Source organism: Caretta caretta, chromosome 2 (genome assembly GCF_965140235.1).
Source record: "Caretta caretta isolate rCarCar2 chromosome 2, rCarCar1.hap1, whole genome shotgun sequence".
Taxonomy (NCBI): Eukaryota; Metazoa; Chordata; order Testudines; family Cheloniidae; genus Caretta; species Caretta caretta.
The window spans coordinates 120457222-120474874 of record NC_134207.1 but is presented as its reverse complement, the minus strand read 5'-3'; the positions used below and the strand labels follow the sequence as shown (position 1 = coordinate 120474874).

General features: G+C 39.9%; 1 protein-coding gene across 2 annotated transcripts in view; it reads left to right on the top strand.

Annotated features, from left to right (window-relative positions):
- Positions 1–10042, top strand: part of EXOC2 (exocyst complex component 2) — a 186676-nt gene extending 176634 nt beyond the window's left edge. For both annotated transcript variants that reach the window (XM_048839740.2, XM_048839741.2), the window contains 3 exons: positions 1692–1753; positions 2780–2839; positions 8246–10042. In XM_048839740.2, the coding sequence (XP_048695697.1) occupies positions 1692–1753; positions 2780–2839; positions 8246–8336 (213 nt within the window). In that variant the 3' untranslated portion in view covers positions 8337–10042. The remainder of the gene's footprint in view (positions 1–1691; positions 1754–2779; positions 2840–8245) is intronic.
- Positions 10043–17653: the final 7611 nt, after the last annotated feature.

Here is a 17653-nt window from a genome sequence, read left to right as displayed (position 1 = left end):
CTCACTACCTGAACCCATAACTGAAAAAATTGTCTCTCCCAGGAGAAAAATTTGTCAGTTGTGGTCCCTTTCTATCATTCTGGCCATAATCAACCCTCACGATTGATTGATTGATTGTACCAAAACCGGTAGGATATGGACCAGACCAAACTGCTCAAAAATACCTGTACCCTGTGGAAAGAACTGAGCTTTGACAAGAGACGCCTCAATCTATATTTAACAGCCAGTCCCCTGATCTAGACACCCCCTACATATCCAGACTTCGCTCACTTCCCAGCCTTGTGCTTGATGTTAGGCATAAACTATGGCTCCTGATAATGTGCCGCTACCACAGTGGGCTTTTGCCTCTTAAAACTGAAACAAAACTACACAACTTAGTTTTACACTAAAACCCAGTAACTCAAAATTTTATTGGTGGCAGAACCAGGGTCTAAAAGCCCCTAAGGTACCCAGCTCTCAAAAATCCTAACCCATTCATCCTGAAAGAACCTACAAGATGTTCAGGAAAGTTGAGAAGGCCGATCTATGCTTGCCATTTTCCTACAAGGGAAACATTTCTCTTTACCATAAAATTGGTGGTCAGCTAAATCCTAATGCTTGCCAGGAAGTCCTGCACCCTGAAAGCACAAACCTATGCTGGCTGCCTATCCAGCAGGGAAAAATAAAAACTGTATGTATGATATATGTATAAGATATTCCCAAACAAAAACCTTCATTACAGTTGAAAATAAATATGTATGTTAGAGTTTAAAAAGCTTAATTAGAGAGTTGATGTGGTTATATTAACTTTGGTTATGTTTGGATCAGTCTCTGCATTTCATGGCTGGATCCATCAGAATCTCTGTAATGGGCTGAACAAAAGCCGATTGTGAATTATGGTGAAGTTTGTGGCTCTAATCCATTTCTAGAAAGAAATGTGTAAATGGCATATTTTTTTAAGTATTGATCAAATTCATGGTGTTACCATCTTCACATAAAATCCATGGTGGAAATGATTTCAATGAGAGCAAAGAAGATCTCTTATACCCTGCTTGATTCACTTTTACCTCGGAAATGTACCCAAACTTCATTTTCCATCGTAGCCTGCTTAGCTGGAAATTGACACACAGGTACATTGCTGAGGTAAAATCCCCAAGCCTGTATATGCAGCAAAGTGACAGATGAGATAAGTGGAGCAGAACCATCTACTTCCTCATCTGAAGAAGAAAATAAATTCAGCAGCAAAACCCAGACTAAAATGTGTTTTAACCGATGTTTGTTCTCTTGTGTTTTCTTCCTCTCTGGCCAAGCTGTGCTGTAAGGAGCTAGTCTTGACCTGTAGAAAGCAATAGCTACAGATATAAAAGCACAGAAATGCTATCTCAGAGCAGAAAAGGAGCACCAGAATTCATGCTTTGGTACTGTTACTGGGAGACGGCTCTTTGTTTGGAGACAACTTCATAGTGATTGGATAAACAATTTGACTTCAATTTCACAAATTTGTAATCGTTCCTGCAGCACTTCCTAACTGACATGGCAGAGTGGTAACCAGAAATACAGGAAACAAGTTATTGAAGTTATTAAGGCTGCTTAAAGGTGCAGTGTGCAGTAATATTTTGCTTCTGAAAACAGGCGAGAGGCTTTGTGACATATATGTTTAATTAACCAAAGAATGTTTTAAATTTGTAACTATGGTTACATTCTGTCTCTAGGCAAGGCTTGAAATTTGTGCATTGAGAGATGCTGTGGCCATATACCTAACGCCAGAAAGCAAGTAAGATGCTAAGTAGCTTGTGCTGTTGATTTAAAATGAAATGCCTGATAAATATGAAAAAACTAAAATAAGCTAAATATAGCTTAAATATTTGTTTAAAGTAATTTTATTTCAAATTAATTTCAAACAATGGCATACTTTGAAAACTCTGTTATTAAGCTTATCTCTGGTAATGGGAAATATTGTTACTTTTATGATAACATTTTGAGCAGTATCTTTTCATCTAATTTTGGGAGTACTACTTCCCCGCTCTCCAAGTGTCTGGCAGAGATAGGGATCTGGATGAAAACAATTCGGCAAAAACACAGATTTGATAAAATGAAAATCCTGCTTGTTGCCATCAAAACAAAGTGATTCACAGTCTCTGGGTCTCATTAGACTCCTCCTGGTTCCTGGATCCCCGCTAGAAGAAGTGGTCATTCATCTTCTGTTAGCCAAAATGTATCCTTCCCACTTGAATGCAGATTTTGACACTGTTACCTATAGCTCTGTCAACTTAGCATTTGACTACTGTAACACTCTCGATGTAGGACTCTTGGAATGCCAGTCAGCTGTTCAGCTAGTATAGAATGCAGTGGCCTGTCTCTTAAGTACAGCAAGCCAGTGAGAGCATATACATCTGTACTTCATTTTTTTCCTGTTCACTTATGGGTGGAATTCAGATTGTTAACTATTGTCTATAGTACCATAAATGACTAAGACCAGTTATTTCAGAGACTTCCTCTTTCTCTGTGGCCCCTCACAACGACTATGTTCTGCATAAATACTTTTGCTGTCCGTCTCCAGGGTTTATCTGGTATCAGGTATTTTCAGTGGCTGTGGAATTTGTTCAGGCTAGAAGTCTACTTGAGCCTATGGCTGGCTATATTCAAATTATTCATAAGCCTGAGGTGTTGAGTTGATAATGTGTTAATTTAGCTAAATCAAAACATTTCATAAATTAAAGTATCTATTTATGAAGATACGGAGGGAGCTGTGAGAGAGAGCTATTATGCCTGGGAAATATTAAATATGTTTGCATTACAGCTCAAGCTTTAAGCAAGCTTTGGAAGCCCTGCCACAACTCTTAAGTGGAGCAGACAAAAAGTAAGTGTACTTGCACTTTCTTTAACATTTATAATACCACTCTCAAGAGCGCTAGTTTTTTAGTGCAGTACCAAAATAGTGGTGCTGAAAAATAAGTTATGGCATTTGACTTTTGTGAGTCACAGAATGGCAGCCCTGATTCAGGACAAAGCTCTGATTCAGTGTGGCACATTGGACCTAAATTATACAGCAGAAACTTTGGCTTTATGTGTCACCGCTCTGTTCCCTAGTCCAGTCTAATCAATACAGTATCATTTTTGAATTACAGGTTTCAGAGTAACAGCCGTGTTAGTCTGTATTCGCAAAAAGAAAAGGAGTACTTGTGGCACCTTAGAGACTAACCAATTTATTTGAGCATGAGCTTTCGTGAGCTACAGCTCACTTCATCGGATGCATACCGTGGAAACTGCAGAAGACATTATATACTCACAGAGACCATGAAACAATACCTCCTCCCACCCCACTGTCCTGCTGGTAATAGCTTATCTAAAGTGATCATCAGGTTGGGCCATTTCCAGCACAAATCCAGGTTTCCTCACCCTCCGCCCCCCCACACACAAACTCACTCTCCTGCTGGTAATAGCCCATCCAAAGTGACCACTCTCTTCACAATGTGTATGATAATCAAGGTGGGCCATTTCCTGCACAAATCCAGGTTCTCTCACCCCCTCACCCCCCTCCAAAAACCACACACATAAACTCACTCTCCTGCTGGTAATAGCTTATCCAAAGTGACCACTCTCCCTACAATGTGCATGATAATCAAGGTGGGCCATTTCCAGCACAAATCCAGGTTTTCTCACCCCCCCCTCACCCCCATACACACACAAACTCACTCTCCTGCTGGTAATAGCTCATCCAAAGTGTCCACTCTCCCTACAATGTGCATGGTAATCAAGGTGGGCCATTTCCAGCACAAATCCAGGCTTTCTCACCACCACCACCACCACCCCCCGCCCCCCGGAACACACACACACACACAAACTCACTCTCCTGCTGGCAATAGCTCATTCAAACTGACCACTCTCCAAGTTTAAATCCAAGTTTAACCAGAACGTCGGGGGGGAGGGGGGGCTGGATTTGTGCTGGAAATGGCCCACCTTGATTATCATACACATTGTGAAGAGAGTGGTCACTTTGGATGGGCTATTACCAGCAGGAGAGTGAGTTTGTATGTGGGGGAGCGGAGGGTGAGAAAACCTGGATTTGTGCTGGAAATGGCCCAACTTGATGATTACTTTAGATAAGCTATTATCAGCAGGACAGTGGGGTGGGAGGAGGTATTGTTTCATGGTCTCTGTGTGTATATAATGTCTTCTGCAGTTTCCACGGTATGCATCCGATGAAGTGAGCTGTAGCTCACGAAAGCTCATGCTCAAATAAATTGGTTAGTCTCTAAGGTGCCACAAGTACTCCTTTTCTTTTTGAATTACAGTCAATTATAGCTTTCCACGCTAATTTTTAAGTTTCAGTGTGCTGCATTGTCTTATTCTATTGAATACCAATAACTGCATTGGAAAAATAGGGAGGAAAACAGAAGGTTTTGACAATTGGTGTCTTGGGGAACTTGGAAGACAGTTTTGTTTGGCTTTGTAATCCAAAGGCTTTAAATAAGAGGGGAATGTAGCGCTCCTTTAAATTTAGAAGAGGAAATTGAATTCCTCTTTCCCCATCCCAGCAGCCCTTGACAAAGGTATTCTGCCCTGCTACATCTAAACCAGTATCTATATAGCAGTGGTGGATAAGCACATTAGCTTGATGTTTATACTAAAATCAGAAATAGTGCTGACATTTATATTGTCATAATTAACTTTCAGAGTTAACACCCATTGTGGTGAATGGACAGATTCATGTCTCCAGACCTATTGTTTCAGGCTGTCAGCAAATTCAAGCAAATGTTGCTGTGTTCATTTCCCCTGTTTGTTCACAACTGTAAGGGCTAGAAACTTTATTGTTTTCCTAAATGGAAGCTTAGATTCTGGAATATAATTAAAAACTAATAACTTTTTTTAAAATAGCCACTGATACCATCTCCTAATTGTATTATGCAAGGGCCCTTGATACGGGCCCAGAAGGATTCAGATCTGAAGATGATGGCCACTATGACCCCAGTCTAGCAAAGAATTTAAGTATGCTCTTAGATTAAAGCATGTTAGTAATGCCATGTGATAAATGGGCCCACTCACACACTTAAGGTGAAGTATGTAATTAGCACTTCACTGATTTGGGGCCAGAGTGCTCAGCACCTTACAATGTTGAGCCCATAACGAATGTATTTACACATACAACACACACACATATCTCAGAAAAACAAACTTGGTATTGGTTTGTGTTCTGTCTATGAAACCAAAGATGTGTGAAACATTTGCACGGAATCCATTCAGACATCACCTTAGTTCAATATTCTGTAGACACAAGCAAAGGATGCTTGCACAGCTACAAAATTTGTGAACCTGGCCTCCCTGCAATGGGCCTCCATCCATTTATCCAACAATTACTCCTTGCTCCTGTCATCCACAAGCCTCAAGACCTCTCCCCACCTTTTAGAGCTCTACAGGAGGGTCTGAAGATACGAAAGGAGCCGTAAGGAAGGTTCCCCTTTGCAATTGGAGTTCATCGAAATTAAACTTTCAGACAAAACCATAAGGCTTGGTATGTTTCCAACCACTGTGCACTGAATTACAGAGGGCGGTTCACAAACAAAGCACGGTACAGTTTTTACAGCTCTACCTCCACCCAGAGGGCAGCTCTGAGGCCCAGAGAGTTAAGGATGTGTTCTATACCTTAGATTATTTTCTCATGTATGTTACCACTACATCTGTAAACTTCCCACACCATTCATGACAAAATTACAAATAATTATGTTAAATGTATTTTTTATGGAATGATTTAGAGCTGCTGGTGTTACCAATAGCACACTCCATGTAATATTGAAATATTGCCTGCGTGTGAATGATGGATGTCCTCAGTAGCCCTTCCCAGAAGGGCTATTGGGGAAGTGGGTATTAATTTATTTGTGCTTTCACTCGCTGATCCTGGGAAAGACGCACACTTGTTAATTTTACAGTACACAACGTATTATTTGTTTTTGGAAGGAAATGATTGGCAGCTGCTGAAAGGAAGCCTGCAAAGGATTTTATAAAATTGTGTGAGCTCTCCTTTCTTGCTTCTTTCAATGTTGGCCTAAAAGTGTTGGGGTTTCCCCCTCCCCCAAAATGCTTGGTTTTACCTTAGAAATATGAATTCTGATTTTCCCTGGTTTTGCTGGAGGTTTTCTTGTCAATCTGAGATGCTCAGTGTGACCTAGTTAAAGGGATGACAGCATTGAATCTTTAACAAAATCTCCATATGCATTGTAGCTGAAGAGGAAAGATGGTCTGTGGTTAAGGCACTCGACTACTGTTCAGGAGATCAGGTTTCGATTCCCAGCTCTACCACAGACTTCCTGTGTGACTTGGGACAAGACACTTAACCGCTCTGTGGCTCAGTTCCATATCTGTAAAATGGGGGTGACGGTACTTCCTTTCTCCCATCCTTTGGCTAGTGTTAGATTGTAAATTCTTTGATGTAGGAACTCTCTCTTATTACATGTATGTACAGTGCCTAGCGCAGTGGGACCCCTAGTCTCATCTGAGGCCTCTAGTCATACCTGTGACACAAATATTTTCATTGAGTTCAATAGGTGGTAACATAAACAATAAAAAGTTTTAAATAGCCTGATGGCAAAACTCATCACCTTGCATTTGCTCAGCTTTCAATCTCTTGACTTGTGTGATGTTGCCATTTTACTAGGTCTCTCGGCACCAGAGTCTTCCAAAGTAGCAAACCAGGCTTTAAAAAGAAAAAAAAAGCTCAGACCACATTATTTTGTGTGTGTGTGTTTTCTCAGGGTGGTAGGCACTGTACAGACACAGAGAAAGAAACAGTTTCTGTCCAAAAGAGTTTACAGTCTAAATAGACCTAGACCAGGGGTGGCCAACCTGAGCCTGAGAAGGACCCAGAATTTACCAATGTACATTGCCAAAGAGCCACACTAATATGTCAGCAGCTCCCCATCAGCTCCCCCCCCACCCCCGCCCCGCCCCGCCGCTCCCAGCACCTCCCACCCACTGGCAGCCCTGCCGATCAGCGCCTCTCAATCAGCTGTTTCATGGTGTGCAGGAGGCTCAGGGGGTGGAGGAGCGAGGGCACAGCAGGCTTAGGGGGTGGGGAGGGAAGGGGTGGAGTGTGGGCAGGGCCTGTGGCAGAATTAGGGGTTGAGCAGTGAGCACCCCCAGCACATTGGAAAGTGGGCGCCTGCAGTTCTAGCCCCGGAGTCAGTGCCTATACAAGGAGCCGCATATTAACTTCTGAAGAGCCACAGGTTGGCCACCCCTGATGTAGACCAGAAGGAGGGGAGAAGGGGGGGAGGCTGGGAGAAAGAAGCCCACTTTCTTCTTTTGCAGGTCACCTTTTAAATGAAAATTTATTTTTGAAGATATCATTTATATGAAGGCAAAAGCATACAACTTGATAATACCTCTGAGGCTATGTTCTTCCATGAGCACATAATTTTTGCTGTCCCGTTATGCAGCAGGTTAAATATAACTTGTGCTTGCTGTACATCTAAACATCAGCTATATATGGATTTGTGAACAAGTGCCAGCATTTGACTTGATTTAAGTTGACCATGTATTTGAGAACACAGAAATAACTGCTAAAGCTTTAAGTAGGGTTTTCTCTTATCTTATTCAACCACACAAAAACAGGCTCCTTGCGATGCATTCTAAAAGAACAAGCTTGTGGGATTGTAAGAAAAAGTGTCAAGTTAACACAATGTGGTCCTAACATTCCCAATGCTCCGCTACTGATTCTCTGAAAGCTGCTGCTTCCAGTATGTGTCTGTTGGTGTCACTGCAGTGGAATTTGTCATTTTCCTGCTATATTGTGAGAAATTATAAGAATTTTCATACTAGAACGAATCAGCAGTCTCTCTGTTCAAGTATCTGGTCTCTTAACCATGGTCTATACGGGATCTGTTACCAAAGGATGTAAAACTACTTCAGAGCACCCAGTTGTCTGATATGATACTGTGGGAGGGTAAGAAAGTACTAGAGGAACTTGAACCCAACAAAATAAGATTTTCCTTGCATTACTCACAATAAGTGGATTTTTTTTAAAAAATAGGTGTGCATCTACAGTACCTGCTTTTGTAGTAGGGCATGTTTGCTCCTGATATGCTATCTTGGAGAAACTTAACATTTCATGTATACCGAAATATTACTGCCTTAATGTGTCCAAGGTCAGAGAGCTTGTGATATATGCCACATTAATTACCTTCTAAATAAATGGATAAGCCTAACTTGAAACACCCCAAATCTGTAAACTCCAAATTGCCAAAGTTATAAAATGTTTTCTTTTTTGCAGGTTATTAGAAGAGCTACTAAACAAATTTAAAAGTAGTATGCACTTGCAGCTCACCTGCTTTCAAGCTTCTTCAGCAATGATGAAAACATAGACAACAGCAAAACGCAAGCATCCCACAAAAGAACACAGTTAAACATACTCCCATTACTCCCAGCTGTTTCCTTTAAACACTGAGCAGAATACTTAAATCATTGGAGTGGTGGTTCAATTTACTGGCAAGCAATAGTGTGATTCCTGTGGTTATCCTTCAAAATAAGAAAAATTATTAGAAATGCCACAGTAAAAAAAAAAAAAAAATTATCTATTGTTTTTCATCCTATCAAGGCTGTTAGACGAACTTTGCTCTAATATCCTCTCCATAGCTGTATGTTTATAGAGAAATCTTCATGTGTATGCCGCAAAGTATATTTCATTTGTTAGAAATATTTTTTGAAAATGGGGCATGTTAGACATTTCTGAATATCTCAGTTTGAAGCTCCCTGGTCGCACAGGAATGCTGACGAGAACAGATGTGTATATTGGCATGTTGTAAGATTCAACTGGTATAAACTATCCAGATGCATACTACAAATGTTACTACCTGCAGATGGCTCTAATACACATTCAAATATAGTATGCAGGGGAAAGGGGCTGCGTGTTTGAAAAATTTAACACTTTAGGTAATTTCTCTGCCATTGTCTTCAAGTGCTCACAAATCTGACTTCTTGTTTTTTTTAAATTCAGCTGATCTCCTGGGCTGGGCAATACTGTGTTCTCTATTCTAGTTCAGTCAGAAAGTCAAAGTTAAATGTATAGCCAAAATATAGCAGTACTTTTCAGTGGCAACTTAACAGTTAGTGACTGCTCTGCATTGTAAATGCAAGCATCGCAGTATTTTAAATACATCTAAATCTTCACTAAATCAAATATTCTTTATTGGTTAAGGTCCAGAAGAGCAAACAACTTCTCAGATAGTCAAAAAAAAAAGAGCTACCGATAGTGTAGTGTAGGCCACTGGATTTTCCTGCTTCCTTCCCACTTCCTCTCCTGCCTTTCCTCCTCGTTTTAGACTTACTCCCTCTGTCTGCCATCCCTCCCTGGTTGTATCATTCTCATAAGGAAATACTGAATTCTTGTTGTGAGTGGGTGGAGATTAGGCAGGCCAAAGACAAATTCTGCTCTTACTACCATAGGTGTATAATTCTAGAAGCTGTATGTATTGTGGCTTCTCTACTGACCCTAAAGACTCACATCCTGTGACTTGATGTAAAGTACAGGAAATAAAGATGCCATAAACTAAAACAAATATTAGTTAGTATAGGCTATTAGTTTTGGGGAAGGGGGGTTGTTTTTTTTTTTACTGATCTACTAAAGAAATAATGGCCAATACTTATCTGCTGTTTATGCATTTAAAGTTATTTTGGCCTGGTTTACAGAAGCCATCATTTGAATTCTCAAAACATTTTTAATGAATCACCAGAAATTCTTTATCTTGCCAATACAGTTAAATGCTTTAAAAATAAAATATAGAGCTTCAATATTAAACTATGAAATATTGTAAGAAACAGTTTGATGCCTATATATGTGGCTAAATAAGCATTAAGAGGATTTTAATGAAAATCTGAAACTTTTTAATGTATATGCTTATTGGGGGAGTATTAAACAGTTACCTGGACCACTGTTGTTTTCCTAAATATGTTATCTAACGTAAGCTGAGTATATAAATTTATAGTCACAGTTTCTGGTTTGATTGTACAGTTTGTTAGACCTGTAAAGGCACTAACTTCAGAATAATAAAGTGGTGTTTAAGCAAGATGACCATTAACTTTCTGTGAATTCATTTTTGAAGAATTTATGACCTTCTTTACATAATATGTGAGGTTTTATGTTTGCATCAGCTAGGTTGCAACATTTATGAAGTTTTTATGCTCAAGTAAGAAACATCCCTCAGAGCGTCATTATATTGGTCACCTTATGTAACAAGAGATTGGTTGTTCTCTTCAAACCTAAGCCAAGCCATTTGCTTTTAGTTGAGTCTTTCTACAAGAATGCTGAATGTTACTGGCAGAGAGGCTAAGAATAATGGGAAAGGGATCACATGTTACTTGAATTAAACGTGGTGAGGAAAGGGGTCATGAACCAGTGTAGTACAAGAGTATTAGATTTCAAGAAAGCAGATTTGGGGGAAATGAAGAAACCTAGTGAACAAGGTGCAATGGAAAAAATTATTAAAATCCACTTGGGTGGAAGAGGGGTTAAGAATGCTAAAATACCATAATTAAGGTACAACAGACTACAGTTCCTCTGAAAAAGAAGATTATGAGGAACAAGAAGTGGTCAATGCGGCTTCACAAGGACCTGTTCAAAAATATAGTGAGTAAAAAGTACATTACTGGAAATGGAAAAGCATTGTGGGGACCACACCAGAATACATAGTCAAATAAGACTTGAAGAGAGCACACATGCAGACACACACACACTCTTCATGATAGCAAAAGTGTTTTAAGGGTTAAGAGTATTTATAAAGATGTACGGGTTAGTGGCAATACTGGAGAAAAACTGAGCCAATTAGTAAATGGACCTAGATACTACACTGAGGGGCCTCTATAAGGCCAAAAATCAGCAAGGTACTTAAGAACATGCCTGACTTTAAGTGTCATTGGGACTGCTCACATTCTTAAAGTTATGTACGTGCATATGTACATCCCTTCTGAATCAGCGTCTAGATACCTAAGAAAGATTAATGACGACTCTAAAAGAATGAGCTGGATTGTTGGGGGTCTTTTCATCTACCATTTAAAAGAAAAATAAACTTGGGAAATTAGGAAGTGACAACAAGCATGTACAAATAGATCTTCATTAAAAATAACAGGTGCAGGAAATACACATCTCAGTGCGTCCAGATGTTATGCATCTTGAGGTGTTAAGGAATTAGCTCACAAAGGGCTTGTCCATGTGAGTGGGGTGTAAATTCCAGCACATTAGGGTGTTTTGCATTACCTGTTCCTTGTGGACCCTGCTGGTACACAATGAAAGTTCCCTAGTGCATACTAATGCAGTCCTGTTTCAAACAGTACTATGTTAATGCACACTAGGGAGTTTTTATTGTGTGCCAACAGGGTCCACACATCATACCAGTTAGTGTGCCCCAAATTAGTGCCCATTAGAATTTATGCCACCCTGGTGCAAACTAATACACTGGGTAGATGAGCCCTAATTTACTGAACTACTGAGAATTACTTTTTGAAAAGTCACTGATGATTGGGGTGGTCCCGAAAGATTGGGGGAAAGCAAATGGGGTACTGAAGTTAAAAAAGAAAAAAAACATAATCAGGGGAGGAGTGACTCAGTTAAAGTGAACGTCACCCCCTAGTAAAATAATTAAACAAATAAGGGGACAATCCATAAACATACAGAGGATAGTGTCACCAAAAGAAACAAGCAATGTGTGGGAATGAAGAACAAATCCTGGCAAACAAACCTGAGTTTTTAAAATATCTTCATTAATAGGCTGTGGAAGGTATAGAGTACGTCAATGACATTTGCAGATTATATCTGATAGAGAGTTGTTGAACACTCTTGGGGCAGAGAAATAATACAGAAGAACCTAGACGATTGGAAACGTGGACCAAAATCCTGCAAATATTTACACACACTCTTAACTTTATGAATAGGCAGGGGACTACTGGTACTTAAAGTGAAACTTGTGTGTAAGTCTTTGCAGAATTGGGGCCGTGATTTGTGGATCAAGGATGTCAAGCAAATTCTGCCCACCCACATGCATCAAAAGCCCTAAATATACCAGAACCAGTACAAATTCACTATCTGACAGCAAGAAGGAGGTGAGACGCTTGTGCTGGGGGGCTGGGGCTGGACATTTTGTAGCTCTGTGGGGCTCTATGTGTTGTAGCACAAGGGGAGGGGGGATGACTGACGGGTTGAATTTACCCACTTACCAAACCATTGCCAAGCCTATTGCATCCCTGAGAAGTGTACTAAAGGTGAGATTTTTATTCACATACCCTATTGCCATGCAACTATTGAACCATTCATTTCTGGGTACATCCATTACCAGAGAGAGAGACAGACTGGAGGGAAATCAAAGAAGTGAAACAAAATGACTGACATACAACACAGATTAATCTATAAGGAAAAACCTAAAAAAATAAATATAAGGTGAGCAACAAGTATGGGGGAACAGAATGCATGCCTGCAGATACTTGGAAAGTCTAAACACCAAAGAGGGAAGGGCATTGTTCAGACTGATGCAAAACTAGGTGAAATGAGGATTAATTAAAAAGAAAAATTGGATTAACACAGAAATTTCCTGACAGAGAGATCTGTGACTTGCCAGGAACTTGCTGGAAGTCCCCTGCCTATACACATTTAACACTTGACTGGTTAAAGCATCAGAAAATATATTATAGAAACTATTTCTGAACTGACCCCCTGGGATTTTGAATTAAGTGGTTCAAGTGTTTTCTTTAAGTGTGTGTGATTTTGTGACATCATGCAAAAATGGCATGTTCTAGAGATTATTCTGGCTTTGTAAAAAAGGCAACATCAAGACCAGAATTTGGCTGTTACCATGATTACATATGATCTTCAGTTCTTTTTAGAAAAGACAACATGCAAACATATCAAAACTCCTGTTATATTGGGCCTAATCTAAAGCCATTGTAATCGATAGAAAAACTCATTGACTTCAGTGGGCTTCGGATTAGGCCAATTGTCAAATTGTACATGAAAACCCATGCGCATGCAGAAAGCGTACTTCCTAAGAGACAGAGTTAACATCTGTCCCAATCTGGGATCTCGCTAGGGCATGAGTGGGCCCTGCATCTTTTGTATTTGCTATACACGTTGTGGAACCATTTTGCAATGTGAAATCTACAGTGACCTTTATCAGAATAAATGAAAATTGAAATACATGCAAAATGGTATCTAATCCTACAGATGGGCTCAAACCCTAAAATTCAGATCTGGATCTTGAACACTTTCCAGTTTTGGGTGTTTTGATCTGAGGGTTGAATTTGGACCCATCTTGATCTGTGACAATAAGAGGACACTTGTATGTTTCAGCAAATCTGCTTCATGTTATGAATTGTGGCACACATGGGCACTTGGAAGTGTAATATTTGGCTAGAACTGGTAAAAGATATGTGACTTGTCAAAACAATTGGCAGCGCTTGTAGTCCTTGCCATGCCACTAGAGCTTATTACATTGTGCTGTAGAGCATAAATATGCTTTGGAGTGTCTGGGTTTCAGGACTCGATGTGAACTACATCTGCAGCTAGCCTTGTTACACTGATGGCAGACCTCAAATGGGACTAGAGTGATGGCAAGTCTGTTCCATACTGTCACACAGCAGTAAAATAATCACTCTGGCATGGTAATTAACTTAAAAGTTCTTAGTCCAGGATCAAATTTTATACCCAAGGAAAAAGGCTAAGCAATTTTAAAATAATGTCAAACAATTAAAACGTTTATTAGATAGGGACTCTTATTTGCTCCTTTTGATCTCAGATATCTTTTTTTAATGGGACTGACACATTTGTTTATATCTGTCCAGGGGACAGAATGGCTTCGAGGGAATTAATAAGGGGGTTTAGACTTTGTTACCTCTATGTCACTGCTTAATGTCAAGGCAAAGGCAGGTAGTGACCAAAAGCTGTTACTACCCAACTGCTATCCCACCTTGAGTAACAATCGTAAACTTTTCATATATTAGGAAGGTCTGGGGCCTGGTGATCATGTGGATAGTAAACAAAACAACAGGTTTTTCTGGAAATGGGGGTGATTGTGTAGCAAGTAGCAATCTATACTGGAACAATGTTGGGGGGCACTAAGTGTCTATTGAATGACACAAAATTGAACTTTAAAAGGTTCACACTGCAGTTTCAAATGGATATTATTTTTATTGTTAATGGTTTATAATATGATAGCACCCTCAGTGTTATAGACACTGTATAGGCAAATGCAAAGAGCATATTTTCTATACTGCTATTAATTTCTTTCCCTAAACTGTTGTGCAGTAATGCTGACAGCAGCTGCATTTCATTCCAGAGGTGGCTGCTTTTCTTCCAGTGGTAAGGGAAGTGATTTTCTTATTAAACGCAAAATCCTAGCATTAATGCACTGTGAAGATTCAAATAACATGCATGCAAATGTCAGGCGATTCCTAAAGTTAAGGCTGCTTCTACATATCCTTTCACTCAATGGGAACAAAAAGAGAAAATGCTACATAATGTAAAATGTAGACAAGATACTTTTACAAGAGCGGCATTCTCTGTTAGAATGTTCTGACTTTTGCATGCTTGATATTTCTACTTGAGCATTTCAGCAAACAATAGTCTTTTGCATTTTGTTTTTGTTTTTTGGATTGTTGAACAGAAAAAAAAAAACCCAGAGCTATTTTTCTGCGAGGAGCATTACAAACGTTTGTCTTCACCTTTGTAAGTTTCTTCATCTAGAGCTACCATGTGTTAAAGGCTCTGTGATGCAGCAGCCTTCTTATCCTCTACGTCTCATGAGCACCATTAATTCCAAGTGCAGAGATTCTAAAAGACCTTTAATTGAGATGTTCAGAACTCATCCATCCTTAATTGGCATAAGTTCTTTAATACAGAGCTATTGGCCTGTGATTTTTTACAAGTTCTTCCAGTTTCCCCGATGGAGTAGGCAGGCCCTTATGTAAAGTCCTGAACAAACCCACTTAAAGGATTATGTCTGCACTGCAATTAGACACCAGTGGCTGGCCCATGCCAACTGACTTGGGCTTGTTGGTCTCTGGCTGTGGAACTGTTTAACTGCATTGTAGACATTCTGGCTTGGGCTTCAGACGAAGCTCTGGGATCCTCCCACCTTGCAGGATCCTAAAGCCCAAGTCCCAGCCCAAGCCCAGATATCTACACTGCAATTAAACAACCCCACAGCCCAAGCCCCATGTGCCTGACATCCGCTGGCACAGGCCAACCGTGGGTTTTTAATTGTAGTGTAGACATACCCAAAGTGCTTAAGAACATAACAACGGCCATACTGGGTCAGACCAAAGGTCCATCAAGCCCAATATCCTGTCCTCTGAGTGTGGCCAATGGCAGGTGCCCCAAAAGGAATGAACAGACGGGTTATCAAGTGATCCGTTTAAGTCCTTTAAAAGAAGATAGTTGTGGGCAACTTAAATAAAGTAGTGTAGACATACCTATTAGTATGCCTCCTTCCATTAGTAACAAAAGATCTTGCTATTTTAGGACTAATGAAATTAACTGGTAAGACACAGTTTTTTCTAAATGCAGCTGTTTTTCAGTTGTCAAAGTGAACCTTTTCTGATCAGAATATATGGGGGAAATGTGTTTTCTTTTCCTCATGTTCTCATTGCATAAAATAGTTTAACCAATTCTGCTGAAACTTGTTTAGAAAATTCTCAAATTCCTTTTGAGTTGGAAAGTTTTGAAAAAGGAGGATCAGAATAGAAATCTGAATTCAGTTGTATCTGTAGCAGATCTTGGTGCATACTATATACTTATGTTCAGCTTTTAGACCATTTGGCATCTTTCTGGATGAATCATCTGTAAATTACTCATTGTCAGTAACAGAGATTGAGGGAACAACAAGGTGAGATATGATTTGAATTTGGTCTTAAATGGAACCTCCCTGCCTGTTTCTAAATATTTGGGTGATCTAGGAACAACTGGGAGGTCCTGGTCTGTCTCAATTTCCGTGGCATGGGGGTTTTGTGCTTTTGATATTTCTGTTAATTCAACAAAAGTATGTTGAAATTCTCACTGTGGTGGAAGATCCTGCTTCAGCAAAAAGAGCACTTTCCTCAATTTTTTATTTTTATTTTATTTTATTTGGTCATAAGCAGATTTTCAGCATATACCATCCAATCAGCTAGCATATAATTTAAAATGAGCAAGATGAGAAAATCCTCATCACTGCTCATTACTCACATTTTCTGATGAATTTTGTTCATTGAAGTGGCTTGCATTTTTTATATTGACAAAGAGGTGATTTCCCCTTTCAGCTAATCTTTTAGATATTCTGTAGATACTTATAAAATTGAAATGCTGATGTGCTACTTAGTATTTTTGGGTTGTGAACTAAATAAGTAGGTAGGTTCACAGAGAGTTATGGGAATCCATTAATAAAGCCAGGACAACTCTGAAACGTTATAAGGTAAATGTTTGAATGCAACTTTTCTAATCACAAAAGCATGGTCTGCATGGGGAGACAGCCTCCAAATTTTTCTGTTCAGGCATTTTAACATCAGACTTTCAAAGTGGCAGAAGCTGATCCCTCCATCCAAGTTGCACAATGCCATGTTAGCTATGATCATCGGAGTTTATAAAATGCCACCAGCCACAAGATAGAAGTAAACGTCAATAAAATCCTTTATGTTGTAAGAAAAAAAATCTATCATGCATTCTGAAAGCTCGCAAAATAATAATGTCCTTGAAGAGAACACCTTAAATTCTTCAGCACAAAGAGAGAGGTACATCACATAAAGAGTGCGGGGTGGGATCAGACCTGTGGGCCATTTACTATCCTGTCTCTGACACTGGCAAATACCTGCTGCTTGAATAGGTTATGTGCTAGCAGCTGTGGTCAGCTGCTTATACCCTGAATCACTAGGACTTGTATCCCTTTAAAAAAAAAAGCAGGGTTGGGGGGGTTGCTATCTAATTTGACTGGATTTCTCCTTACCTATATAAACACTGAATACTTTTTTGATTCCTACTAAGCTGTTGTCCTCGATGATATCTTTTGACAATTAAATCCCACAGGTTAAGGATGTGCTGCATATACTTTTTAAAGTATCATCATAAAAGAACGGCAGGATCATACCTGAATTGTGTACTGCGATGTGACAGCTGGGGTCAGTGTGCGGGCGCTGGCTGGTGTTGGTGGCCTGTGTCATGCAGGAGATGTGACTAGATGACTTGAGGGTCCCTTTTGATCTCAAACTCTATGAAAATACCTCTGAATTCTTTTCAAAAGCACAGCCCTAGCTCTCGATTTTAGGTATTTAGGCCCCCATCAGTGTAGTATCTGGGCACCTGACAGTCTGTAATGTATTTTGCATCACAGAAGCCCTGTGAGGCAACGTGCTGTTATCCTCATTGTCCAGGCATGGAGTTAAGACACGGAGAGAGGAAGGGACTAGCCCAATGTCATTTTAAAAGTCCGTGGCAGAGTACTGACTTGAACCTAGGTAGCCCAAGTCCTAGGTTAGTTGAAGGGTGGCTGTACCAAAGTGTCAGCTTGTTGACACATGTTCACATAATAACCAGTGCCTGTGTGCATAAAGACATTATGCTCTTCATAGTGCACCATCCATTGAGACCAATGGGAGATCGGTCTGCTTGCAAAATAAAGGGAGAATGTGCCTCTTTGAAAAGACTCTCTTTTTTGTGTGGCCGTTGACT